Source organism: Pituophis catenifer, unplaced genomic scaffold (assembly GCF_029215685.1).
Source record: "Pituophis catenifer annectens isolate HBS135680 unplaced genomic scaffold, rPitCat1.0.hap2 SCAF_2, whole genome shotgun sequence".
Taxonomy (NCBI): Eukaryota; Metazoa; Chordata; class Lepidosauria; order Squamata; family Colubridae; genus Pituophis; species Pituophis catenifer.
The window spans coordinates 277,292,223-277,319,462 of record NW_027256882.1 but is presented as its reverse complement, the minus strand read 5'-3'; the positions used below and the strand labels follow the sequence as shown (position 1 = coordinate 277,319,462).

The following is a 27,240-nucleotide window of genomic DNA, read 5'->3' as shown; positions in this document are numbered from 1 at the left end:
ATTCATCCATTGCAATGGATATTATTTACTTGGCGTTGGCTTAGTATCTTCTTTGAACCCAGCTGTAAAAAGAATGTTTTAGATGCCATGTAGGTTTTAGCACCATGGTATAATAGCACCATACTGAAGAACAAAATTGATTAATTCAGCTAGAGGTATAAATCTGTTATACACAAATATAGCAACTTTTACAATTCTTCACATGTAGAATTTCAGAAGGAGAATCCTAGGAAGGGAAAGTATTGTCTGAAAACCTTCCATCAATTTTTTTTTTTAGTATAAGTCAGGGGTATCAAATTCAAGGCCCGGGGACCGGATCCGGCCTGTGGGGTGCTTAGATCTGGCCCATGGGGCCGCCCTGGAAACAGCAAAGGACCGGCCCGCGATGCACCTGCCAGTGAAAGCTCTGTTTCCACTGGCAGAGGGTTGCAGGAGGCCGTTGCACCTGAAAACGGAGGTCAGGAGCCCATTTTCACTGGCAGTGTTAAAAAGCAGTGTCATTCACCCCCAACACAAGTGACATTGAGCTGGGCATGCCCACCCTGGCCAAGCCCCCCCACCCCAGCAGTGAAATTCAGCAGGTTCTGACAGGTCCTGGAGAACCAGTAGCATAAATTTTGAGTAGTTCGGAGAACCGGCAAATACCACTTCTGGCTGGCCCCAGAGTGGGGAGGAAATGGGGATTTTTCAGTATCCTTCCCCTGGAGTGGGGTGGGAATGGAGATTTTGCAGTATACTTCCCCTGCCATGCCCACCAAGCTACGCCTACAGAACCAGTAGTAAAAATTTTGAATTTCACCACTGCCCCACCCTTGAGGTCAAACACAACCCTGATGCGGCCCTCAATGCAATCGAGTTTGACACCCCTGATATAAGCCATGCAGGCTGAATTCAAAAAATATCTGGAGAGCCTCAGGTTCTACAACTGTAGCTTCAAAAATGACCATTTTTGAAAAAGGGATGTTTAAGTCAATGGATGACAATGATAACTTGTATGTTAATGAACCTCTTTCTTAGATGACTGTTTTAAAGCAGAATAAGATCCATACTTGGGTATATATATAGATCAAAATCTTTTTTCTATTTCCAGTAGAGCTTTCTTGTCAAATCAGCATAAAAACTGATTCATTAAAGCAAGAAAACCTATTTAAAGTGGGCCAGAAAGTTTGAGCCGGGAGTGATCCAGAGAAGGAAAATGAAATTAAAGGAACTGCCAACAGGTACAGAAAAAAATAAGGATAATATATAGAACACACAAAAATAATGATGTCCAATGTTTGAAGAGGCCGTCTTGCCTCTGGGAAGGTTTAAATTATAGGTCCATAGAGCATGCTGGAAATTGTAGACGAATTTTCTTTATTTCCAAAGTCCATCTTAGCAAGTTCAGTTTTTATTTGGATAATGATTCAGATTTGGTTAATTCTTATTGCGGCCCATTGCGTTGACAGCCAAGGATCTTTTGCACGTTTGACAGCACTGAATCCTCACTGAGGGCGCAGAACATTTGCCAATATCTCGCACCTTCTCGCAGAAGTTCACGGATAGTCTGTCCTTGCTGCAGGATGAGCCTGTAAATGTGTATGAATACAAAAAGAAGTTACTGGGGTTTCATGCAACAGAGTTAAGATAAGACAAAATATCAGAGAGGAAATGAAAGACACCCAGCGATAAACAGAAAGTAAAGATCAAGAGTCAGATAGTTAGAACTTAGAAAAGGTTAGAGGAAGGATAGAAGAATAGAGAGGCATAAGCAAAATAGAAGATTAAGAAAGAAATAGGAGGCATAGGATAAATTAAATGGTTCTAAATAAAAAATGACAGGTAATCTTTCGTGACAAATGTTTGTAATAAAAGACTTTTCTAGCTGGAATTAATGTGTATACAACCACTCTGGAATCTGCACCAATCTGGAATCTGTGACAATAAACAGGTAATCCTCGATTTACAACAGTTTGTTTAGTGTGCTTGAAGTTACAACGGCACTGAAAAAATGGATTTGTGACCATTTTTCACACTTATGACCGTTGCAGCCTCCCCAGGGTCATGTGATCAAGATTTAGATGCTTGGCAGTTGCAGTGTCCCCACTTGTTCCAGGGTCCTGTGATCACCTTTTGCGACCTTCTGATGAGCAAAGTCAATGGGGAACTCAGATTCACTTAACAACCATGTTACCAATTTAATAACTGAAGTGCTTCACTTAACAACTGTGGCAAGAAAGGTCATAATATGGGGCAAAATTCACTGAACTGTCTCGCTTAGCAACATAAATTCTGGGTGTAATTTTGGTTATAAGTCGAGGACTATCTGTAGTTGACAATGCTTAGTGTTGAAAAACAATCATTTGTTGGTCCAAACCAGCTTCTGAAGATGAAATGACAGGATATGTGAGGCAATAAATAAATAAATAAATCTTATTCAACGCAAGGAATGAAATATCTCAGACCAGCTGGATGTGGGAAAATTGAAAATTCTGATTTGGAGGATGACAGGTTGAGAGAGGTTGTGAAAAAATGAAAAGTCTATTTATTATTGCAATCTATTGTAATAGCATGTATTTCTTTGGATGTCTTTGCTCTTGATTAGTTTTTGCCATGAACGTATGATCCATTTTATTATAATAATAAACAGCTTCTGTAAGTGCTCTCAGGCTGTTTGGGAAAGATGTGTCTAATGAAATTTTTCTTTGTGGAAATCTGATGCTTCCTCCTGGATTAATCAATGTGTACATTAGAATATCATTCTCCTTCAGTATTTGTAATTCTAGGAAGTTTGTGATATACCAGGGGTGAAATCCAGCAGGTTCTGACAGGTTCTGGAGAACCAGTAGCGGAAATTTTGAGCAGTTCAGAGAACCAGCAAATACCACCTCTGGCTGGCCCCAGGATGGGGTAGGAATGGAGATTTTGCAGTATCCTTCCCCTTCCACGCCCACCAAGCCACACCACACCACACCATGCCCACCAAGCCAAGCCCACAGAACTGGTAGTAAAAAAATTTGGATTTCACCACTGTGATATACCTTTTCAGCCCAAATGAGTGCAAAATACATTTACAAATGCTCATTTTATGCTAGCTAAATCTGTTGTGAAGCATCTACTTCATGATAACAGGTCTTCTGATATTTTGTCTCAAATAGTTCAGAACTAGTGAATATACCACGATATGTACACTTGGTTAATTTCAATGGGTTAAAGTTGAGGGGAGTTATTAGTGTGTTATGAAAACCGATCCCATTTGGCTAATTTATGATCTAATATATAATGTGAACTCAGACATATAATGTGAATGGGCTATTTCCACAGCCTAGATAACCAAGTTCTATGGACACAGCCAGTGTTTAGACATGCAAATACATCCACATATATTAAAAATACATATTCCAATAACCTTTTCTTGAGATTGCTCCCCATCCTAAAAGTCAGAGATTAATCCAAAAATATATCAACAAATGAAACTGTTTGCTCTTTGGAATGAGCAACGCCAGAAACTCTACAATGGACCAGCTTGTAATATAGAACTGCCTGCCATTTTGCACCCGGGATAGTTTCCTTAGAGAGATCTTTGCTGGAATATACTCACCAGTATTTTCCACACATTTTTGTAGGTTGCATTTCTGAGAATCTGGAGGCTTGGTCACCTGCTCGCACCGGTTCTCCTCCTTGGTCGCAGGGTCGTCCACCCTGATGCACTGCACTGCTCTTTTCTGAGTACCCCCTCCACATGAAGCTGAGCACTGGAAGACATTTTGAATGACCAAGCACACATTCCAAGCACAAAGGTTTCATTAGTTGGGAATTAGCACCATGCCCTGTGTCCTCACAATAATTAGCTTGGAAAAGCTTTGCAAGCTAATTATTGACTTAGTAGACATTCCAGAGGAAAACTCTGCAGCTCTGGACCAGGAAGTTATTAACAGGAACTCCTATATCATTCCCGCTCCTGTGACTTCCTTCCTTCCCTCCCTTCCTAAAACCAAGATGCTCTTGGTCTTGCCACTTATCCCATCAGAGTAGCTGAAAGGAATGGAATGGAATGGAATGGAAGAGAATAGAATAGAATAGAATAGAATAGAATAGAATAGAATAGAATAGAATAGAATAGAATAGAATAGAATAGAATAGAATAGAATAGAATAGAATAGAATAGAATAGCAGAGTTGGAAGGGACCTTGGAAGTCTTCTAGTCCAACCCCCTGCTTAGGCAGGAAACCCTACACCACTTCAGACAAATGGTTATCCAACCTCTTCTTAAAAACATCCAGTGTTGGAGCTTTCGCAACTTCTGGAGGCAAATTGTTCCACTGATTAATTGTTCTAACTGTCAGGAAATGTCTCCTTAGTTCTAAGTTGCTTCTTGCCACCGCCACTCCCTGCCACCTGGAACTGGCCAAAAATGCAATGCATGAAGGCCAAAAACTGGGTGTGTGGAGGCCGAAAACACGACACCGAGGCTGAAAACACGACACATGGAGGCGGCGATCGGCGATGATGTGCTGTGGCGATCCCCGCAGCCTGGAATGGGTCTAAAACAGGGCGTGTGGAGGCCAAAAATGTGACACGCTGAGGCCGAAAATGGCCAAAGGGTGGGGGCCAGCGGGTGGTCAGGGCTTCAGCAACATTTGGTATATAAGACGCACCACAGTTTTCACCCACTTTTAATGGGGGAGGGAAGTGCATCTTATATGCCGAAAAGTACAGTAAATAATCAGAATGATGCAATGTACCTCATTCCAGGACTCTGTGTGCCACATGAAGCATGGATCCATGTTACAGCTCATGTTCAGTACTGGCTGGCTTTGCACGGCCTGGCAGTGGAACGGCCTCAGGATTCTCTTTTCTCGCACATCAATGCAATGCGCATCACGGGTCTTGAAACCCCCTCCACAGCTGGAGGAGCACTGTGTAGGGAACAAGGGCAAAAAGGTAACCTCTGTGGCTTCAAAGATCCCTGAGAGGCATTTGTTTTCTAAAGCACCGGGCAATTGTGTGATGCCATGCAGAAATAGGCGCTCCACAGGACTTCTCTTGCTGTCCAGGTCCAGACAGAGAGGAATCCTTTTTGAACTCCTTTAAAAGGGCTGTTTGAGTAGCTTTAAAGGGAAACAAATGACTAGAACATCTGCACGAGGCTCAACTCTGTTAATCTGTTAATTTGAAAAGATGTACTTTGAGGCTTAAAAAACAAGCCAAAAAAGATGTTTCTCTATCCAATGGAGAGTGCTAAAGAGCCGGAGCAGCAAATTTTCAACAAAATTGCCGCTTGCGGCAACTGTGAACAAATCTCCTGAACTGGGTATGGATTTTCATACAGAAAGCAGCGTTCCCTCAAATAGCCTTTAAGTCATGGAGAGCTTTAAAGATAATGATTTCTTTGTATTTTCCAGAGAAATGAATTGGCAGTGCTTTAAGCACAGACAAAATGTGGTCAGCTTATGTTCTTCCCAAGACCATGTTGTCTACCAGCTGACATCTTTTCTCCCAGAAGAGTGTGTGTTACCACAGTTGACTCTGGAGATTATTACAGCAGCATAATTTTAAAATATTTATTTTCCAGAAAGACATACAGTACAGTTGTCATATCAACCAAAGTTGATGAAATGCAGTTCTGGCATTAGCCATAATCTTGGAAGGAGAAAGGAAGACAGAGATTCAGGTCCCAAAGCATGGCCCAAATGGCATATCTGCTCCTTCTGGGAAAATATTATCCCACAATATTCAGAACAGGCAGATATACCTCCTTTATGTTCCTAATAATAAACACCTCTATCTTGTCTATGGGGATGCGGTGGCTCAGTGGCTAAGATGTGGAGCTTGTCGATCGAAAGGTCGGCAGTTCAGCAGTTCAAACCCCTAGCGCTGCGTAATGGGGTAAGCTCCCATTACTTGTCCCAACTTCTGCCAACCTAGCAGTTCGAAAGCACGTAAAAAATGCAAGTAGAAAAATAGGGACAACCTTTAGTGGGAAGGTAACACTGTTCTGTGCGCCTTTGGCATTTAGTCATGCCGGCCACATGACCACCGAGACATCTTTGGACAGCGCTGGCTCTTTGGCTTTGAAACGGAGATGAGCACCGTCCCCTAGAGTCGGGAACAACTAGCACATATGTGTGAGGGGGAACCTTTACTGTTACCTTTATATCTTGTCTAGATAGTTTCAAGTTGTTATTCTTTATCTAGCCCATTACTGACTGCAGACAGTATTGAGGCACTGCAAAAGACCCAACCTGGCCACCATGTTATTTTACCACGATACCTTGCTCTGAACAAGGACCCTTTAGAGCAGATCTGTCTAACCTTGGCAATTTTTGGTGAACTTCAACCCCCAGAATTCCCCAGCCATCATGGCTGACTGTGGAATTTTGGGAGTTGAAGTCCACAAGTCTCAAAATTGCCAAGGTTGGACACATCTGCCTCAAAGCAAAGTATTTGGACTGGCAAGGAGTCTGTTTGGCCTGATACCTCAGAGCCTCAACACCTCAGAACAATCTAGGACTCCTTGAACCAAGGTACCAAAGCAGGTGCTACAACATTGCAATAACAACCTAGGTAAGAGGGCAAAAATCTTCCAGCTTTCTAATTTGAAGGAAGGATTTCAGTCTGCCTTACGAAAAAATCAGATTGGCCAAGAGGGCGTGACTGCAGTTAGGGCCACCAAATCTGGGGTTACAAAAATCTAGAACAACCAATTGATGGCAGCAAAAGGAAACAAAACATTAGCTCTTTGGAATCACCTCATGATCAACTGGATTTTTTTTTTTTTTTTTTGCAGCTCAGGTCTGAAATAACGGGAAGCAAGACAGCCGGCTTATGGAGGTTTTCCAAGAAGCTAGATTTCTGAAGGAGAGGCAATTGATGAAAAAACCCTGACAATTTAAAACTTGAGCCGCTCAGCTCTACAGCACCATTCAAGACGGCACTGAATTCTGTCAGGGAGGAAAAGGTGAGAAGTATGTGTTTGCAGTTGGAGTTGCTTAAAACAAGATACAGTAGGAAGTTAGCACCCACCCCTCTCCTAGAAAAATGAAATATTTTAGGAAATATTAAAAGGGCAGAATATTTCTCCTAAAAAGGAGGCAGAAACTTACCCCCCCTCCACCTTTGTCAATGGGCCATTAAGGCCTGGGCCAGTCTATTCTACATAACAAAGATCTACCTCCTTCAGGCAGAGTCATAGTAGGAATTGGCCAAAGCCCTTTCATTCAGGGGTGAAATCCAGTAGGTTCTGACAGGTTCTGGAGAACCAGTAGCGGGAATTTTGAGTAGTTCGGAGAACTGGCAAATACAACCTCTGTCTAGCCCTAGAGTGGGGTGGGAATGGAGATTTTGCAGTATCCTTCCCCTGTCATGCCCACCAAGCCACGCCCACCAAGCCACACCATGCCCACAAGCCACGTCCACAGAACCAGTAGTAAAAAAATTTGGATTTCACCACTGCTTTCATTACATCATCACCCAGCAAGAGTCAACCAAGCTTGGGACTCAGGACACCGAGCAAGAGTCAACCAAGCTTGGGACGCAGGAGTTGCCCCTGCATGGCCCCATGGGAATCTAACAACCAATCAGACTACAAGCTCAAATTCAAAAGCCCAGAGAGGCATATAACCCACGAGACTCACATCTCTTCCCTTTTTTCCCCCAGGACCTCAAACCATATGGTCCTGTCCACCATTAAAAACCATCTTTCCAAGCAGTCTCCGTGTTTCCAGTGTCTTTCTTCCCCAATTGGAACTGAACCCAGATGGAGATTTCTTCCAACAGTACATTGGATTCTTCTGAATGAGAAGCACATAAAGTTCAAGTCTTGAAGAACAGAAACTCCACCCTCCCAAGTCCCGTCTCTAACTTCTTCAAGTTGAACATTGTAACTTCTGTGGAAATTCTAAAAAGAATATGTTCACCAATGTCATTATTCCCAGGATCTACTTTTGATGAGAGCCTGGAATAACAATATGTGGGGAACAGTTGAAATTTAACTAATGAAATGTTTAATTTTGAAGTATCCCAATTGGTAAGAAAAATAATAATAGCCAAGATGAATAGGAAATGCTCTTTGGAAAGAGATCTATCTCACAATTAGCTTTGAAAATGTATAACTATTCTGATTATTTTCATTTTCAATGTTTGGAAATGTTCTTTACATTTAAATTTTAAATCTTACCAGTGGCAGTTACCTTATTCAGGTATAATAACACTGGGAAACTTGAGAGTAAGAGAAATTATGCATTTCAGGGATATGTTAAAATGTATTATTTCCCTCCATTACTTGCTTACGGAAAAGAGTAAATACTTTTACTCAGGGTCAGAAAACAAACTCTTTTGGCTTCCAAAAAGCAGAAGTCCACAATAAATAATATGTAAAATCACAGTGGGCCTACCTTGCTCCAATTTCCTATTCTCCACTGAGCACATGGCCGAAGGTGGCATCTTCTGGCTGGATCGGGTTTTTTTATGTGCTGGCAGTCAGACTCATTCTTGGTGTTGCATTCTACGGGTCTCCAAAAGGCCCCAACACCACATGTGGTAGAACACTGGAAAATTGGAGAGAAATAATGCTGCCATTTTTTAAGGGTGCAGGAGAAAGAAATGAGAGATCAGACTTTCTAATTTTTCCTGACAGTAATTTCTTGACATTAAAAATCAATAGAATGGTTTGCCTCCTGGAGTTGTGGGTGCTCCATCATTGGAGGCCTTCAAGAAAAGATCTTCTAGTGTACCCTCCTGCTTAAGCAAGAAGTCCTATCCTATTGCAGACAAATGGCTGTCCAATCTCTTCTTAAAAACTTCCAGTGATGGAACACCACAACTTCTGAAGGCAAGTCGTTCCACTGATTAATTGTTCTAACTGTGAGGAAATTTCTCCTTGGTTCTAGGTTGCTTCTCTCCTTGATTAGTTTCTATTCATTGTTCTGCCTTCAGATGCTTTGGAGAATAAATTGGACCCCCTCTTCTTAATTAAATAAGTAAGGGATCACTATCCAATCTTACTCCCAAAGGTGCAACTGGACTTTCTGGTTTTTCTTTGAAGACATTTCGCTTTTCATCCAAGAAGCTACTTCAGCTCTGAAGCTGAAGAAGCTTCTTGGATGAAAAGCGAAATGTCTTCAAAGAAAAACCAGAAAGTCCAGTTGCCTCTTGAAAAAAGGACCTTTGGGACAACCATGACTTGGATGACTGAGAATCTCCATACCCAACCTTAGTATACTCTTTTTCAGTTCTAAAACATTTAATTGCTCCATATTCTATTCAAACTGTTGCTTCCCAATTATCATATATATTCAACAGACAGATGAGACGGGCCCATGATACCTATGATTCTTAAGCACTATCCACAAATTGTGGATGTCTACAAATACAAAAGCCTTTGCATAATCAAAAAAGCAAAAATGGACATTTGTTTTCTTTGCTTTTTCCATATTAGCAATGTGATCTCAAGTGTCCTTGCCTCGGAGGAAATCAGTCTATATGTCTGGCAATTCTCATTCCAAGTACTGTTGAGGTAAATTAAGAAGTAGTTATTGAGTGACAGGTGTTGCTAAAGGAGAATCTTCAGTTGAATTAATAGAAAATGAAAATGTTCATCTTGCCATATGTATTCTGTCTATCCTCCAACTAATTTTTTCAAGGATGCTTTTGCTTCCATTGAAGCTAGGCTAAATATGCTACTCAATGAAAATTCAGCTTAATTTCTTTCTAGCTTGAAGAAAACTTGGAAGGCAATATTCATTTGATTTGAAATTAAGTTGAAACATGCCAGTTGAAATCTAAGTTGAAGTCTACGGCAGTTAGTTTCAAAGAATCAAATGTGGTAGTTTTGGTACCTTGCCTTAATAAATATGGTTGGGAGCTTCTGTTTTGTCAGCATGGTCATACTCCACTCAGTATCAAGGATGCAGCTGTAGAGGTGGTCAACAGTATTAAGTATCTGGGGGTGCAGATAACTAACAATCTGAACTGGTCTCTTCACACATCATCCTTAGTGAAGTATGTAAACCAGTGTCTCCATTTCCTGCGTCGGATGAGGAGAGCACATCTTTCTCCTTCTGTTCTGTCCACTTTTTACAGAGGCTCGATTGGGAGCATTTTAACAAACTGACTCACTTTGGTTTGGTGGTAGCAGTGCCTCAGATAGAAAGCCCATACAAAGAGTGGTGAGGACAACCGAGAAGATTATAGGAAGCTTGCTTCCCTTTATTCAGGATACTGCTTATAAGCGGTATGTACTTAGAGCTTCAAGCATTGTTAGAGACCCCACACACCAACTTTAGGGTCTATTTCTGTTGCTCCCCTCTGGAAGGAAGTTTTGATGTATCTCTAACAGGACTACCAATTCTGGAACAGCTTTGTTCCCTATGTCATCCATCTGGTAAACTTGCAAAATTCATTTTTCTCGCCATGTACATTTATACATCCAAACTGAGTTGTTTCTCTGTGTCATATAATGTATGTGGATATATACATATTTCTTTCTTTTTTTATTTGTTTGTTTGTTTGTTTGTTTGTTTGTTTAATTAATTATTTATACTTTTATCATGTTCATGTAGTGTATATTGGAGGTGGTGACCCTTTGAGAGCTGTATGCAATGGAATTTCATTTTAATGTATGCCAATTAGTGTACATTTAAAGTGACAATAAAGTTATTCTAAATCTAAGTTTCTCTAAAGCCTCTAAAGCCTCAAAGAGATAAGCAACAGCTGTGCACCACTATTCAATTGCCTTGAAATTCTCCATGCTACTTTATTAATTAATTTGACACATTTGCAGTGAAGTGCAGCATAGGAAATAATCAATTTCACCTTGCTCTGTAGCATTCTCAAGTATTATGAATTTCTTTGTGACAGCAGCATTCCGGATTTTCCCAGAGTTATAATTTGTTACCTAATACGTAGTTTCCAGCATTTAAATGCAAAACATTGCACACAGACTTGCTCTGTGAGCAAAATGGGTGGTTTCTAAACTTGATAAATAAATAAACCTTTGCATAATAAAAAAAAGCAAAAATGGTTGCTTTTTCCATATTGCATTGATAGTTGTAAACAACATAAGACAATACTTACCTCAGTCCAGTTTCCCACCAACCAATAAGCATTGATATGCCCGTTTCTGGATTTTGAATCTGAATCAGAGTCATTTAGTAACCTCGTTTTGAAAACATTCTCACTGTTCTTTGGCATCGTGGTGTCTCGCACAAATGGACTTTCCGTGGCCCAAGGGGTCGTTTCACTGAAAGAGGGCTTTGATGGGGTTGTATCCGCAGATTTTTCTTCTAATTTATTCTCTAGTGTTGGTTGTTCCATAATGGGATCTGATGTCACAGGCGAATTTATTTGTACACGAAGACCTTTGAGATCTGTCGTTGTCAATGAAACCTCAGTTCCTCTTGTGGGGGTAACAGAAAATGGGTTGAGGTTATTAGACTGATCATATGTAGATGAGGTTCGTGAGACCTTGCTTGTAGTGAATGTAAGGAACCTCTCTGTTGGTCTTTCAGTCTGAATGTAGTCTTTTATTTCTCCCTCAGTACTGTTGGGTGTTGTGTCATTTGCTTCCATTAAATAATTAGTCTTTGGATTGTACATGGGGTCAATGGTAAAGGAATCCTTGTTTATGGAGCTACCTTCTGAAGATATGTTCCAAGCGGTTAGGAGAGGTCCGTGAGTGATGTTTTGCAATGCCCTGTTGGCACTAGTTACAGAGGAGTAGTTGCTGGGCATGCTTGAGTGAATGGAATTATTTTGCAACTTTTTTACTTCCAAGTCTTCATTTGGAGAAGAATTTACAAGACTTACAGAAGTGGGTATCAAAGTGATGTTTCTGAGCCTGGGTATTATTGTTGAAGGGATCCTTGGTAATGGTTCTGGCGTGGCCAATTTTTTTGAAGGGCCTCTTCTGGGAATAGCCCCTATTCGTCTAATAATCTTTCCATTATGGAACTTGAAACGAGTCATCAGCAATCTTTGAGTGGATAGGCATTGCTGTAAACCACACAGAGCTTTAGAATGGGGTTTCTTCGAAACGTCACATGGTTCCCCATTGTTTTTGGTACAAGTGACATAACGAGTACGTACTCCTCCACCGCAGGTAACTGTACACTGCAAAATAAACCACATTTACATATCTCATCCTCCCACTCCAGTGAGCCAAATAAAATACCTAACTTGCTTTTTAAATGCAATGTGTGAACCTAGCTAAGGAAGCCATTTGAATCTTGAACGTGAAATCTATCATTTAATTTACACCTGGCCTTGCCCAGGATATTTTGAAATAACACTTAACTACTGCATGCTGAGAAGAAAATACATATACCGTAGTAATATCCTTCTGATATGTCAGCGTCTATTATGAATTTGGAAGTCTATTAGGCATTGCTGAACAGATCATCAGCCTAGTTGCAATCCATTTTAAGCGGGCATTAAACAATGGAGCCACATCTGGAGGTGCTTCCCAAGGTATATGCTCTACTGATGCACAAGATCCTTAATTTAGATGTTATGTTTCACCAATGCTATTAGCTGAAAATAACATTTAATTAACTTGTTCCAGATCTCAAGTTTTCATTTGCCTAGAAATTAGAAGAGACTTGATGGGTTGTATAAAATCAATCAGCAGAAGAATATTGATGAAATCATATCCAATGTTATGCTTCATTTAATTTATTATACAAGGGAAGAAAAAGCAGCTTGAAGCTGTATGGGTTAAAACAGCTAAATAATACTAATAACAGCTAAAGTATAAGAGGGTTTCTTAATAACAGGAGGAAGCAAACCTTTAAGCATTTTTTAATTAAAGAACTGCATAGAAATTAATTTTTAAAGCAGGAGGCATATTTGGTTTTATTGGGCAGAGACAGGCCAATTCAATGCATAGTCATTGCTAAGTCTGTTTTACTCTTATACTCTAGGTCAGGGGTGTCAAACTCATGTCGTCACGGCAGCGTCACATGACGTATGGGGACTTTTTTCTCTTCGCTAAACTGGGCGTGGGCGTGGCCAACATGTGATGCATCCAGTCCCGCAGGCCGGGAGTTTGACAGCCTTGCTTTAGGTCAGTGATGACTAACCTTTTTGCCGTCACGAGCCAAAAGCGGGAGGAATGTGGGGGGGCCGCGCACATGTGTGCCCACACCCATAATTCAATGTGCCTCGACCCCCATGCATGCATGCGCGACACACACACACACCCCACGGTCCCCTCGCTTTTGGCACGTGATGGCATGGTAGGCAAGGTAGGCCCATTTTTCGCTCTCCCCAGAGGCTTTCTAGGCGCCTGAGGGAGGGCAAAAACAGCCTTCCCCACCCCCACAGAGGCCCTCCGGAAGCCGGAAACAGCCTGTTTTCCGACTTCCAGTGTGCTCGGAAGGCTCAAAAATCAGCTGGCCAGCGCGCACATGCGCGCTGGAGCTTAGCTAGGGCAATACTCGTGTGCCCACCGATATGGCTCCGCGTGCCACCTGTGGCACACATGCCATAGATTCGCCATCACGGCTCTAGGTTGAAGTTTTTTGGCTTTTTAAATCTGCATGAAAGCCTAAATTTAAATACTAATTATTCATCCCCTAATAAAATGAGCATTTTTAAATATACTTTTCTCATATTTGGCTATAAATATATTTGATTATGTCTTTATGCAAAAGACATCAGAAACAAACATACCGAAGACACAAACTGCCAATCTTCATTTTTTTTCTGCCTTCTTCCTTAATTAATGGGTTTTCCAATTCTTAGGGGTTTTTTATTAGCATAGGCAATCCCCAGCTTAAGAACATTCAATTTACAGATAATTCATACATACAAATGAGCTGCCTATTACTAAAAATGATAACATTGTCATTCCTTGAGTTGATGAACCACTGAAGCTCTACAATATTTCTCAGCACTTCAACCTGCATTTACTCTAGTGCTGACATAAGAAGGAGAAGGGGCAGTTGGCAAGAGGACGCTTGACTTCTCACCTACTTATTTTCCCTGAAGATATTATCCCCTAGGAGATGAGATGGGAGGGGGGACATTCCTGGGAGCTGAAGTAGTAGATATGGGGAGAGTGATTTGGAAGATGGCCAATGAGACGCAGAGAATTGGGGAACGGAAAGGGAAGGTTTGGGGTCAGGAAGTCAGTGTTGGCTACGCCACAATCGGGGACAGATTGTCGTGCTTAATAAATGAAAGATTTCATCAAAGACTATTTGTTTGGAAATGCAATTTATTTTATTTGAGACGACACCGAAACCTGACAATATTTTTATAAACCACTGAAGTCAAGAATTCTTAATAACCTGTTCTTAATTCTTAACCTGTTTTCAGTGGTTTATGAAAACATTGTACAGTTTCAATGGTTCAGCGGTTTGAGGAAGAGAAAACACTACACACCATTTTTAACAATAGGCAGTCCGTTAATATGCACTGTATGAGTTTCAACTTTCATACAAAGTTAAGTTAGAGTTAGGGAACTGAATTTGTTCTTAACCCAGGGACTGCCTGCCATTTTTTTTAACAACTGCCCTACTCCAGTGGTGAAATCTGAACTGGTTTATTTATTTTATTTATTTTATTTATTTATTTATTTTTATTAGATTTATATGCCGCCCTTCTCCGGAGACTCAGGGCGGCTTACAATGTGCTCAGCAATAGCCTTCATCCTTTTGTATATTTATATACAAAGTCAGCTTATTGCCCCCACAAACTGGGTCCTCAATTTACCTACCTTAGAAAGGATGGAAGGTTGAGTCAACCTTGAGCCTGAGGAGATTCGAACATGCAATAATTGCAGACAGCTGAATGTTAATAACAGGCTTTTAGTCTGTTGAGCTATCCAGGCTCCTGGTTTACTACTGGTTCTCTGGCTGCGCATGCGCAGTGGACACCACACACCAAATGTGAGGTGCTCATGGGCAGTGCACGCCAAGCGGTAAGTAGAAGAGCATGTGACGGAGGGGGGGGTTATCAGCTGTGGTGCACAATTTTTTTTTTACTTTTAAAAGCATTTTTCCTACAACCTCTTCAGCCAAAGAGGTTGTTAAAAAAATGCTTTTAAAAGCCTTTGACAACCAGGCAACTCAGCTGGGATCACCAGAGGCTTTTAAAGGCATTTTTTTTCCTACAACCTCTTCGGCCAAAGAGGTTGTAGAAAAAATGCTTTTAAAAGTAAAAAAAAAAAAAAAAAGCCTCTGATGATCGCGCAGCTCAGCTGGGCACGAGGAGGTGGGGCAGGGATTTTTGCTACCGGTTCTCCGAACCACCCGCCGCCATCTCTATCGGATCGGGCAATCCGGTCTGAACCGGGACCATTTCACTCCTGCCCTACTCTCATTCCAGATGAAAATTTTAGGAAGAAATCATGAGTTAATTTTGGTGTGAAATGATTGTGCTTTCAATTCTGGAACTTAAAAGAAATTCTTGGACTAAGTATGTGGTTGAAGATTACATAACTTTTAAGAGAATATATGTAGCTCAGGATTGCAAAGTGTTCAATGCATCACAATGTATCAGTGTGCTGATGATGTTACCTAGTTGGGTAATCAAAAGTCTGCAAATAACCCAGCTTGGAGAGCACTAAGAACTCCATAACTTATTAAGTTATAGCCTAGCCTGTGAATCACTACTTTGTGTTTGGCTCTGACAGGAGACTTCTAGAACAAAAAACAGAAGCAAACCTAACACTTTCCAGATGCTGGTTGTTTGCCCACACCTGTTTTAGTGTAGTCTTTTTTTCAATCTGATATGCTCCATATATTTTGGACAACCAACATTCTAGGAGATGAAATCACAGTATTGCTTGAAACATTCTGGAAACTGAAACCCATCACACCTAGAGAGCAGCACATTGAGGAAAGTTGCTTTATAGTAGGTGCATTTTGAAATATAATTATTGAATATCTGTGACGAAATGGTTCCTTCCTCATACTTTATAAGAAACAGAGGCTGATGACCTCTCAACTTGCCCATGATTTCACTGGACATGGAAATAACAAATACAGCAAGTACCACCAGAAATACATCACAGCTTTTTCTTGGCTTCAGGAGTACCACACTAGAGCCTTGGTGGCGCAGCAGACTAAAGCACTGTTAAGTAACACCAGCTGCCTGCAATTACTGCAAGTTCAAATCTCACCAGGCTCAAGGTTGACTCAGCCTTCCATCCTTTCGAGGTAGGTAAAATGAGGACCCGGATTGTGGGGGCAATAAGCTGACTTTGTATAAAAAAGAACACCGCTGGGGGGGGGGGGCGAAAGCCCTACTAAGCAGGTATATAAAAAAGTATGAAGGCTGTTGCTTAACGCATTGTAAGCCGCCCTGAGTCTCCGGAAAAGAGCGGCATATAAATCAAACCAATAAACAATAAACCAATAATAATAATCAGTCCTTTCTTCTCTGAAATGTTAGCCTAGCCATTCTCAATGTAGATGCTCTTTAGATCAGAGTTCCCCAAATTTTCTGGCTTTGCATACCAGCCGGGGGGGAGGGGGGGAGGAAGGGGAAGGAGATTGTTTCACCTGAGCGGAGGGCACATGCACATACCGCTTGTGAAAATGGAACGTGCGCACATGCCCTTGCCCGCTGCTTGCACAAGTGAAGGCGCACACGTGTGCATGCTCACCAGTGGTGGGATTCAACATTTTTTACTACCAGTTCTGTAGGCATGGCTTGGTGGGTGTGGCTTGGTGGGTGTGGCAGGGCTGTAAAATCTCCATTCCCATCCCACTCCAGGGGAAGGTTACTGCAAAATCCCCATTTCCTCCCGATCAGCTGGGACTCGGGAGGCAGAGAATAAATGGGGGCGGAGCCATTCAGAGGTGGTATTTACCGGTTCTCCAAACTACTCAAAATTTCCGCTACCGGTTCTCCAGAACTGGTCAGAACCTTCTGAGCACCACCTCTGATGCTCACCTAGCACTTCTGTGGCCCGGTTCCGAAGGACTCAAGGCCCAGTAGTGGGCCACAGCCTGGGGGTTGTGGACCCCTGATTTAGATAAGGGTAAAGGTTCCTCTCGCACATATGTGCTAGTCGTTCCCGACTCTAGGGGGCAGTGCTCATCTCCGTTTCAAAGCCGAAAAGCCAACGCTGTCCAAAGATGTCTCCATGGTCATGTTGCCGGCATGACTAAATGCCAAAGGTGCATGGAACAGTGTTACCTTCCCACCAAAGATGGTCCCTATTTTTCTACTTGCATTTTTTACAGGCTTTCAAACTGCTAGGTTGGCAGAAGCTAGGTTGGGACAAGTAACGGGAGCTCACCCCATTATGCGGCACTAGGGATTTGAACCACTGAACTGCTGATCTTTTGATCGACAAGCTCAGCATCTTAGCCACTGAGCCACTGCGTCCCTCTGCTTTAGATACATGACTTCAAATCTTAGAATTCTCACCAGGGTCTATGCTGTGTCCATCCATGTTGGGGAAGTCTGGTTTAGCACATGACAGATGGAGAAAGGACAATTAAAGGGCTAATTGTTTTATTAGTCCAACCTTTTTAAATCAAGAATGACTAAACTTAAATGCCTGGAGGCACATTTAAGTATTTGTGGGAGGACATCATAGACATGGCTGTATTTTTCTTTTTTGTGTTCTTATTAGAGAGTTGAGATTTAATTCTGTTTTTCCTTAATTGTGCTAAGTATAGGTTTCACATCCTTTATACTTTCAAGATGAGGAAGCAGTTAGGGTGATCATCCTGATTGCTAAAATATTATTTATTTCTTGCTTAGTTTATTTTAAAGGCCATGGGAATTCAGATATACTGGTTTTAGAATCGGCAGTTTCAGGTTTTTGTATTTTTGGTTTTTTTTAATTTATATGCCGCCCTTCTCCGGAGACTCAGGGCGGCTTACAGTGTGTTAAGCAATAGCCTTCATACTTTTGTATATTTATACAAAGTCAGCTTATTGCCCCCACAAACTGGATCCTCAATTTATCTACCTTAGAAAGGATGGAAGGCTGAGTCAACCTTGAGCCTGGCGAGATTCGATCTTACTTTTTAATTTCAGACAGCTGGTGTTAAATTATAGTGCTTCTGTCTGTTGAGCTAAACCAGGCTCCAGTTTTTCAAGTAGCTGGCAGGATTCAAAGCCCAATTTTTTCCTGAATGCAAAATAAACATATACACTAAAGGTACAATAGGAAAATAGCTCTTTTCACAGACCTAGAGAAAAAAATGGTCTAAATACATATCTCTTGCTTAATCTAAACTAAGGGTCTCCAACCTTGGCAACTTTAAGACGTGTGGACTTCAGCTCCCAGAGTTCCTCAGCCAGCTTTGAGTTGAAGTCCACACGTCTTAAAGTTGCCAAGGTTGGAGACCCCTGATCTAAACCAAAGATGAATGCTAACACCAATTCTAAGCTGCCCCAAATTCTTATGAGCCAAGCTGATTTACAAATTTACCTCAGTCCAATTGCTTACAGTCCAGTCGGATGGGCACAAGACATCCCTATTACATGAAAGGCGAGTTTTTGGTTTTAGCAGATGTTGGCATTCCTCCGCTGGCAGAGCCTGCTCATCAAATCCCAGTTTCTGGATACAAAGAACAGTGCGCTTTTTTTCCCCTGTGGGGCCACAGGTGCTGGAACATTTCTGCCATTCCCCTGCCCACCATCTGAAGAGAAAAAGCCAAAAGAGAACAAAGAACGTGAAGTGAAATTTGAAAGTCAAAATCTGAGCATTATGATGGAAGCAGCGCAAAGGGATGGCTGAAATACTTATATTCTGAGCCCAGATTTTTTTTTCCATTTTAAATAGCTGGCTTTCAACACATTTTATTCCCTTAAATTGGGCTATGGGATAAAAGTAAACTCATGCTAGTTTAGAATAGAATAACAGAGTTGGAAGGGACCTTGGAGGTCTTCTAGTCCAACCCTCTGCTTAGGCAGGAAACCCTAAACCACTTCAGACAAACGGTTATCCAACCGCTTCTTAAAAACTTCCAATGTTGGAGCATTCATAACTTCTGGAGGCAAGTTGTTCCACTGATTAATTGTTCTAATTGTCAGGAAATTTCTCCTTAGTTCTAAGTTGCTTCTCTCCATGATTAGTTTCCACCCATTGCTTCTTGTTCTGCCCTCAGGTGCTTTGAAGAATAGCTTGACTCCCTCTTCTTTGTGGCAGCCCCTAAGAACATGATGGCGAACCTATGGCACGCATAACATATCGGTGGGCACGTGAGCATTGCCCTAGCTCAGCTGATTTTTGGGCCCACCAGAAGTCGGGAAACAGGGTATTTCCGGCCTCCGGAGGGCCTCTGGGGAGGTGGGGAAGCCATTTTCGCTCTTCCCAGGCTCCTAGAAATGCTCTCCTGTCCCACCAGAAGTCAGCAAACAGGCCATTTCTGGCCTCTAGAAGGCCTCCGGGGGGATGGGGAAGGCTGTTTTTGCCCTACCCAGGCTCCAAGAAAGCCTCTTTGCGTGCCAAAAGCGGGGGGAGAGCAGGGGTGTTGCGTATGCATGCGCAGGGGTGCAGGCGGGGTGCACTGAATTATGGGTGTGGGCACATGTGGGCACGACCCCCCCCCCAGTGCTTCCCCCGCTTTTGGCACATGACGGCAAAAAGGTTAGCCATCACTGCCCTAAGATATTGGAACATTGGTATCATGTCTCCCCTAGTCCTTCTTTTCATTAAACTAGACATACCCAGTTCCTGCAGCCGTTCTTCATATGTTTTAGCCTCCAGTCCCCTAATCATCTTGGTTGCTCTTCTCTGCACTCTTTCTAGAGTCTCCACCTCTTTTTTACATCGTGGCGACCAAAACTTTAGTTCAGCAAGAGCATTTCCTTAATAGCAATCTTTAATTTGCTAGGAGAAATGCTAGCCACTCTCCCAATTATTACCACTGGAAGCAGCTTCCTACTAGAATTGTACCTATTATTTTGCATTATTATTTTTTTACCTCAGCCCCGCTAGATAGGCCCGTCCAGAAAATTAGCTCAGCAGGAAGACTAAAACTACGCTACCGTAACGGAATCTTTGGAGTCTAATCATGCATCACTTACTTTCCTATTTACAATAACACGAGTTAGGGAGGTTTCTGTCTAAGATCTTTTCTAGCATTTCTCCTTCATTGTTGGGCTTAAGCAATGGTTCACTCCTGGTTGCTGTGGTAACAGATCTCCCCTCTCTCCATCAATATCCTCCTCTTTTACTCTCCACAACATTTGTACAATCTACATTCAAAAGTGCACACACTGTGTGAGAAACAACTCCTCCAAAAGTTGCCACCAAACTTCAATTGTTATTATGGCAGAAGAAAATCATTACATTTGGGGAGATATAGCATATCTAGTGTATTATTATAAGATTGTGTTTTATAAAATGAGGAACCCTGGGTATATAATAGTATGTTGTATATAATTTCTAGTTAGCAGGATGTGGGGAATAGTATTTTTAAGGTATCTCAACGGTGCTTTTTCAAGAGGCAACTGGACTTTGTTTTTTCTTTTGAAGATATTTTGCTTCTCGTCCAAGCTTCTTCAGCTCTATCAGCATCGTGGGGAATGGAAGGATTCCATTGGTATTCCTATTCCAGCTGTCTACAAGGAATATAAATCCTTCCATTCCCCACCATCCTGCCAGAGCTGAAGAAGCTTCTTGGATGAGAAGCAAAACGTCTTCAAAGAAAAAACAAGAAAGTCCAGTTGCCTCCTGAAAAAACACCTTTGGGACAACCATAACCTGGATGACTGAGAATCTCTACAGACTATTTTTAAGGTAGTCTCTAGATTAGAGATCTGAGCTTGCATAGAATAATATGAGCATGCTTGGGTTCAAATTGGACTTTAGTTAAGCTTGTGCTATACTGGCCAAAGTATGGCTTATCCCAGGGGTGAAATCCAGCAGGTCCTGACAGGTTCTGGAGAACCGGTAGCGGAAATTTTGAGCAGTTCGGAAAACCGGTAGCGGAAATTTTGAGCAGTTCGGAGAACTAGTAGTAGAAATTTTGAGCAGTTTGGAGAACCGGTAGCGGAAATTTTGAGTAGTTCGGAGAACTGGCAAATACCACCGCTAGCTGGCCCCAGAGTGGGGTGGGAATGGAGATTTTGCAATATCCTTCTCCCAGGAGTGGGGAGGGAATTGGGATTTTGCAGTATCCTTCCCCTACTATGCCCACCAAGCCACGCCCACCAAGCCATGCCACACCCACCAAGCCACACCCACAGAACCGGTAGTAAAAAAAATTGGATTTCACCACTGGCGTATCCCCAAACACACACACACACACACACACACACACACACACACACACACACACACAGTTTAGTCTGCCCTATTCTAGCATGTATTTTGTCTGTCCTACGCCCAACAATGACTTTGTTCTGATGCTGCTTAATTTTTCTGTGGTACAGTCAATAAAGGCAAAATGGGACCCTAGATCCTAAAATAGTTCTATATTCTCCTTCCTAAGGAACAGCAATAATCAGTCAATTTTACTTAGAATCCAAGATAAGGGGAAACAATGTGGTGAGCAAATTCATAAATTATGATTTTGTTCAATGCCTCAAGATGAAAAGTCCACCCAATTTTTGACATCATTTAATTGGAGCTAATACTCTATTATGGTATACTTTGTATATTTTCCCAGTGATTCTATATATTCTTGCAATTTGCACTGAGAAAGCAAGACTTAGAAACAATGAGATTTAGAAATGCAGACTGAAAATAATTTAGCCTTCATTTTCACATGCAGATGGTTTGCAATGGGACATTGAAAGTGCTTCGGCATAGATGATTAATTATAATACGCTATACCTTTGACATTTTCTAAGAAGTTTGCTTAATCCACCTCCATATATTAATGCTAAGCTTTAAACCTTTTTAATCTGTACATGTTCGGAAGCCAATCTTTTACCAACGATTTGCCTCTTGTATATTAGCTTCTGTGTGGGAAAACAGAGCTGCTCTAGCCTCGCTTTCAAAACCTTAAAATTTGGCTAATTCACCCAAAGCCATTACTGCTCCCAACTGCATAGCCCAGATCTGCTCTCCCTGTGAGAGCAGATCTGAGCTATAAAAATCAGGACAATTATTAGTTGGCAGCAATGATTTTGGGTTTTAAAATCTCTTTATGATCATATACTGGTTACCAGGATGCTTGTGCCAGATCTAGATAAACCTAATTTAAAATATATCTCTGGGGCGTGGTGGCTCAGTGGCTAAGACGCTGAGCGTGTTGATCGAAAGGTTGGCATTCAGCGGTTCGAATCCCTAATGCCGCGTAATGGGGTGAGCTTCTGTTACTTGTCCCAGCTTCTGCCAACCTAGCAGTTTGAAAGCACGTAAAAAATGCAAGTAGAAAAATAGGGACCACCTTTGGTGGGAAGGTAACAGCGTTCCCTGCGCCTTTGGCGTTTAGTCAAAGCTCTTCTGCTTTGAAATGGAGACGAGCACCGCCCCCTAGAGTCAGGAACAACTATCACGTATGTGCAAGGGGAACCTTTACCTTTAAAACATATCTCATAGGAGAAAGTTGCATTTCAAAAAACCTACAAACAAACATGTCATATTTGATCCTACTTCTGCTGACAATGTTCTTCAGTGAACTTAGACACGTGTCATATTGCATGGAACACAGCCCTGTTTTTAAAATGTCCCTATTCTTAAAGGTTATGCAATTCAAATCAAGTTAAGAATAAAAAAACACCAAAAATGTGAGCAACTGTCAAACTGCAAGCAAGCAATCAGAGATATTCATAAATAGCTAAAGTAAACAGCTTTTTTGTATCCTGCTTAAGTTATAAGAATCTCGCCAGTCTGTTTGCCTTCCCCTGGGAACAACCAGATCAGACTTCATGGATCTTGGTGTATGGGGGGTGGGCGAGAGATTAGGATGCCAAGGACTCTAAGCAAAGCCCATGCATGACCTACCCCTCTTTCCAGCCTAGCTGGCAGTTTCCCAACAGCAAAGTTTCCCAAAAAGCAAAGGTGCTTTTTCTAGAGGCAACTGGACTTTCTTGTTTTCCTTTGAAGATGTTTTGCTTCTCATCCAAGAAGCTTCTTCAGTTCTGACTAGATGGTGAGGAATGGGAAGGACAGCCATAATCTGTATGACTGAGAATCTCCGTAGACATTTTCCCAACGGCAACAGAATTGGTCCATTACTTGGGGGTTTAGTTGCTTGGGTTTCTGACACATTTCAATATTGGCGTATTTGTGGCAAAGACTGTATGAGGTGCTTTGGCACCGGTATTTTTATTTGGGATTTATTGTGCTTGTATTCATGTGACTTAATTGTTTGTGTACTGTGCATCACCCAGAATTTTTGCATAATAGCAGAATTGGGACAGGGACAAAACAAAATGCCTTAAACCATTAAAACTGCTATTTTAACTGTACTGTACTTGAGAACAATTTTTTTTTTTTTAATTTGATTTATATGCCGCCCTTCTCCGGAGACTCAGGGCGGCTTACAGTGTGCTAAGCAATAGCCTTCATTCTTTTGTATATTTTATACAAAGTCAGCTTATTGCCCCCACAAACTGGGTCCTCAATTTACCTACCTTAGAAAGGATGGAAGGCTGAGTCAACCTTGAGCCTGGCGAGATTCGAACCTGCAGTAATTGCAGGCAGCTGGTCTTAATAACAGGGTGCTTTAGACCACTGTACTACCAAGGCTCTTACCAAGAGAGTAAGAGTACTTAATTTAAGTACTTAAATTGTACTGAATCCCTGTGTAAACATCTACAGTACATTGCATTAAAGTATAACTTGATGTACTAGTGATATTCCACTGTACCTCTCTGCCCTAGGCAATTTAAGTAATACTGTTGATGTCCTGTCCTGGTGCCTGGAGGTTGTGAGTATTTGGATGGGGAACAACAGGTTTCTAGTGAACCCTGGCAACACTGAGTGTCGTTAGGATTTAGAGCCTCCTTAATCTGGGACTTTACCATCTTTGGTTCTGGATGGGGTGGCACAATCCCAAATAGACCCAGTGCCCAACCTGGATATTCTCCTGGATTTACAACTTTTGCTTGAGGAGCAGGTGACAATTGTGGTTGTGAGGACCTTTATGCACCGGTTGGCCCATTCCCAAATCATGAGATTTTGGTCACAGTTACTTAGACCTTGGTCACCTCACAAATGGACTACTATAATGTGCTCTTCGTGGGTCTGCCCTTGAAGCTCCAGCTGGGACAAAATGCTGTGGCACAGGCAATTATGTGTGCCTCTAGCAGGACATACGTTACACCTCTGCTCCGTGAGCTACATTGGTTTCCAGTTTGCTTCGGGGTCCAAATCAAGATGTTGGGTTTGACCTGTAAAGCCCTACATACAGTGGTGGGATTCAAATAAATTAACAACCGGTTCTCTGTCCTAATGGGTAGGTGTGGCTGGGTGGTCATGTGACTGGGTGGTCATGGTCAACTCGATGTCACTCATGTTGAGGGGGTGCTTCGTCTCGCCTAGCCTCTCATGAATGTGGGGATGCTGCAATGTAACAAGGCTTAACCCAGAGGCAGTTTTGGAAAACACTTAACAACACACACAGGGACACTGGAATGCCTCCTTCCTGCCTTCCTGACAGGATTAACCTGTAAGGTGAGAAAAACAAAAGGCTGTTGGAAGGAGATTTCTTCCAACAGCCAGTTTGCCGAGCTGTCGAAAGTTAACTGGTTTGCACGAACCGGTGCGAACCAACTGAATCCCACCACTGCCTACATGGCATGGGGACTGGTTATCTGAAGAACCATCTCTTCCCAGTTACATCAATCCATCCCATCAGGTCCAGCAGGAAAGACATGCTGAGGGACCTATCTAAAAAATTACATCTGGCAGAACTTGGGAGCTGTAGCAGCACCTCCTTATCGGAATATCATCTTCTCTGAGATGAAATTAGCCCCAGCTCTTATGTCCTCCTCAAAAGTTCTCAAAACATGTTTTTTCCCCCAATCAGGCCCATAGATCTCTTGATAGCAGAGAGTCCATGCCGTAACTACATCACATGCAACATTCTGATCTTGACTCTCTTGACATTCTTGATTTTAATAATTCATTTGTTTTAATTGGTTTTATAATATATGTAAATAATTGGTTCTACTGTAGGCTGCTCAGAATTACCTTCTGTGAGATTACGGTTATATGAATTTGATTCAGGGGTGAAATGCTCCCGGTTCGGACCGGATCACTGGATCTGATAGTGATGGCGGGTGGTGGTTCGGAGAACCGGTAGCAAAAATCCCCCCCCCCCCAATGCCCAGCTGAGCCACGCGATCAACAGAGGCTGTTTTTTTTACTTTTAAAAGCATTTTTTCTACAACCTCTTCAGCCAAAGAGGTTGTAGAAAAAAAATGCCTTTAAAAGCCTCTGGCGATCCCAGCTGAGTTGCCTATCGTCAGAGGCTTCTAAAAGCATTTTTTTCTGCAACCTCTTAAGGTTGTAGAAAAAATGCTTTTAAAAGTTAAAAAAAAAGTTGGCCACGCCCACCCAGTCACCCCCCCCCCCACCAAGCCACGCCCACAGAACCGGTAGTAACAAATTTTAGATTTCACCCGATTTGATTAAATAAAAAAATTTAACTTTTTGTGTGTGTGTGTGTGATTCTAGAACTTTATGCAGTGATGCCTCTGAGCTTTTTTGGTCAGTATATCATATCATAGAGGCCATTAATTTTCAAATAAGATTATACCGTTAGTGCCCAAATAATTAGCACAGGTTAATTATAGCTACTTTGTGGTTTATGCTTTAAAGAACAAGCATGTTATTTACAGGGACTATAATGGCATTCCAGATATGGCCACCCAGTGAGATGTGATCAGCATACATTGTTGTTACAGCGGCAGAAAACCCTGTAAATTCTTGCAGCAGATGTTCAATGTTTATTCTGCAAAAGCAGCAGGAGCCATCATAAAAATATCTGCTAGTTATTTTAATCATGATTAACATTCTTAGACAATGAAATCCCCTCTGAGCGTTGAAAGTTCATAGCAAAGAGAGTATACAACAACAAATGCAGGTTGCAATCCTCCTTCCTACACAGAAAGTACATTTAAATTTTATGGGAATTATTTCTAAAGAGGCATATGAAATCATATATATTAGGGAAATACGTGGAAAGTTATGGAAAGTATGGAAATATGTAGTAGAGTTGTTGCATTGAAATAATGTACTAGGAAATTTGATTTGAGATATGTTCAAATTACATGTATTAGGGAAATATATTGTGAGAAAGTCAGTCAGTATTTCTGATTGAAAGAAAGTGATTGGTAGTTAGAAATTTCAAAACTGAAGGGATCAGGACAAGTTCCCCAGAACAGATCTTCAGACCGGTTTGACATCTGCTATAGAACTTATTTAGTCAGACATTAGCTACTAAGATGGCTTCAAACACAGGAAGTGTAAGAAGTGTTATATCAGAATATATTTTATTATATATTCTTTATACTATTTCCATCTTCCCTTAAAACATTAACAGAATCCACAATGGAGTGAGAATCAGCATCTCCACTAGATAATTGACAGTTAAGCTGAAACTAAGTTAATCAAGGAAAGATAGCAAACAGAAGAAAATTGTTGACTCAAACTTCCTCAAAATAAGTTACCCAGACCTAATCCACATATCAAAGGATAAGGTCTGTAAACACAAATAGAATTAATTAAATTAAGTCTCTCAGCGGAACTGCATGTTCGCAAGAATAAGCATCACAGATGATATACCTACACGCACACACGCACACACCTCAAGTGTCACCCTGCAATCAGCACATAAACCAGGGGTCAGCAACCTGCGGCTCTGGAGCCGCATGTGGCTCTTTCACCCCTCTGCTGCGGCTCCCTGTCACTCAAAATACGCATCACAGCCGCCAATTTGCGACACCCACCGGCACGAGATTTATTGAGCTTTTCAACTCCCGGTAGGCCAACCATGAATAAATCCAAGAAAAGAAAAGTTTCAGAAGAAAACAGAACATTTAATTCAACTACATATGCTAATTTTGTGTCTGCTCAAGAAATAGTCAGGCACGGGAAGAGTTTTGTGGCTCCTGGTGTTTTCTTTTCTGTGGGAAATGGGTCCAAATGGCTCTTTGAGTGTTTAAGATTGCTAACTCCTGACATAGACATTTCCACACTGGGACAAGCTCCTCTATAAAAATATGTCGTTGTAGCCGCCCCTAAAGACAAACTCTTTGCTTTTAGGAATAAATGTTTCTTCATTTCTCACAGCCGTCTGGATCTCATTTTTATTTATTCTTGCACAATCCCGGCTTGAGTTGGAACCCCAAATTAGTCTTCTGACAGGAGGAATATTTGAGCGCATGCTC

General features: G+C 41.7%; 1 protein-coding gene across 1 annotated transcript in view; it reads right to left on the bottom strand.

Annotated features, from left to right (window-relative positions):
• Positions 1-1,326: 1,326 nt before the first annotated feature.
• ADAMTS12 (ADAM metallopeptidase with thrombospondin type 1 motif 12) overlaps positions 1,327-27,240 on the bottom strand; it is a 182,725-nt gene continuing 156,811 nt past the window's right edge. The window contains exons 18-23 of the mRNA XM_070935961.1: positions 18,377-18,587; positions 11,056-12,090; positions 8,376-8,528; positions 4,725-4,898; positions 3,581-3,734; positions 1,327-1,568 (exon numbers count right to left, since the gene is read on the bottom strand). Coding sequence (XP_070792062.1) covers positions 1,417-1,568; positions 3,581-3,734; positions 4,725-4,898; positions 8,376-8,528; positions 11,056-12,090; positions 18,377-18,587 — 1,879 coding nt within the window. The 3' untranslated portion in view covers positions 1,327-1,416. The remainder of the gene's footprint in view (positions 1,569-3,580; positions 3,735-4,724; positions 4,899-8,375; positions 8,529-11,055; positions 12,091-18,376; positions 18,588-27,240) is intronic.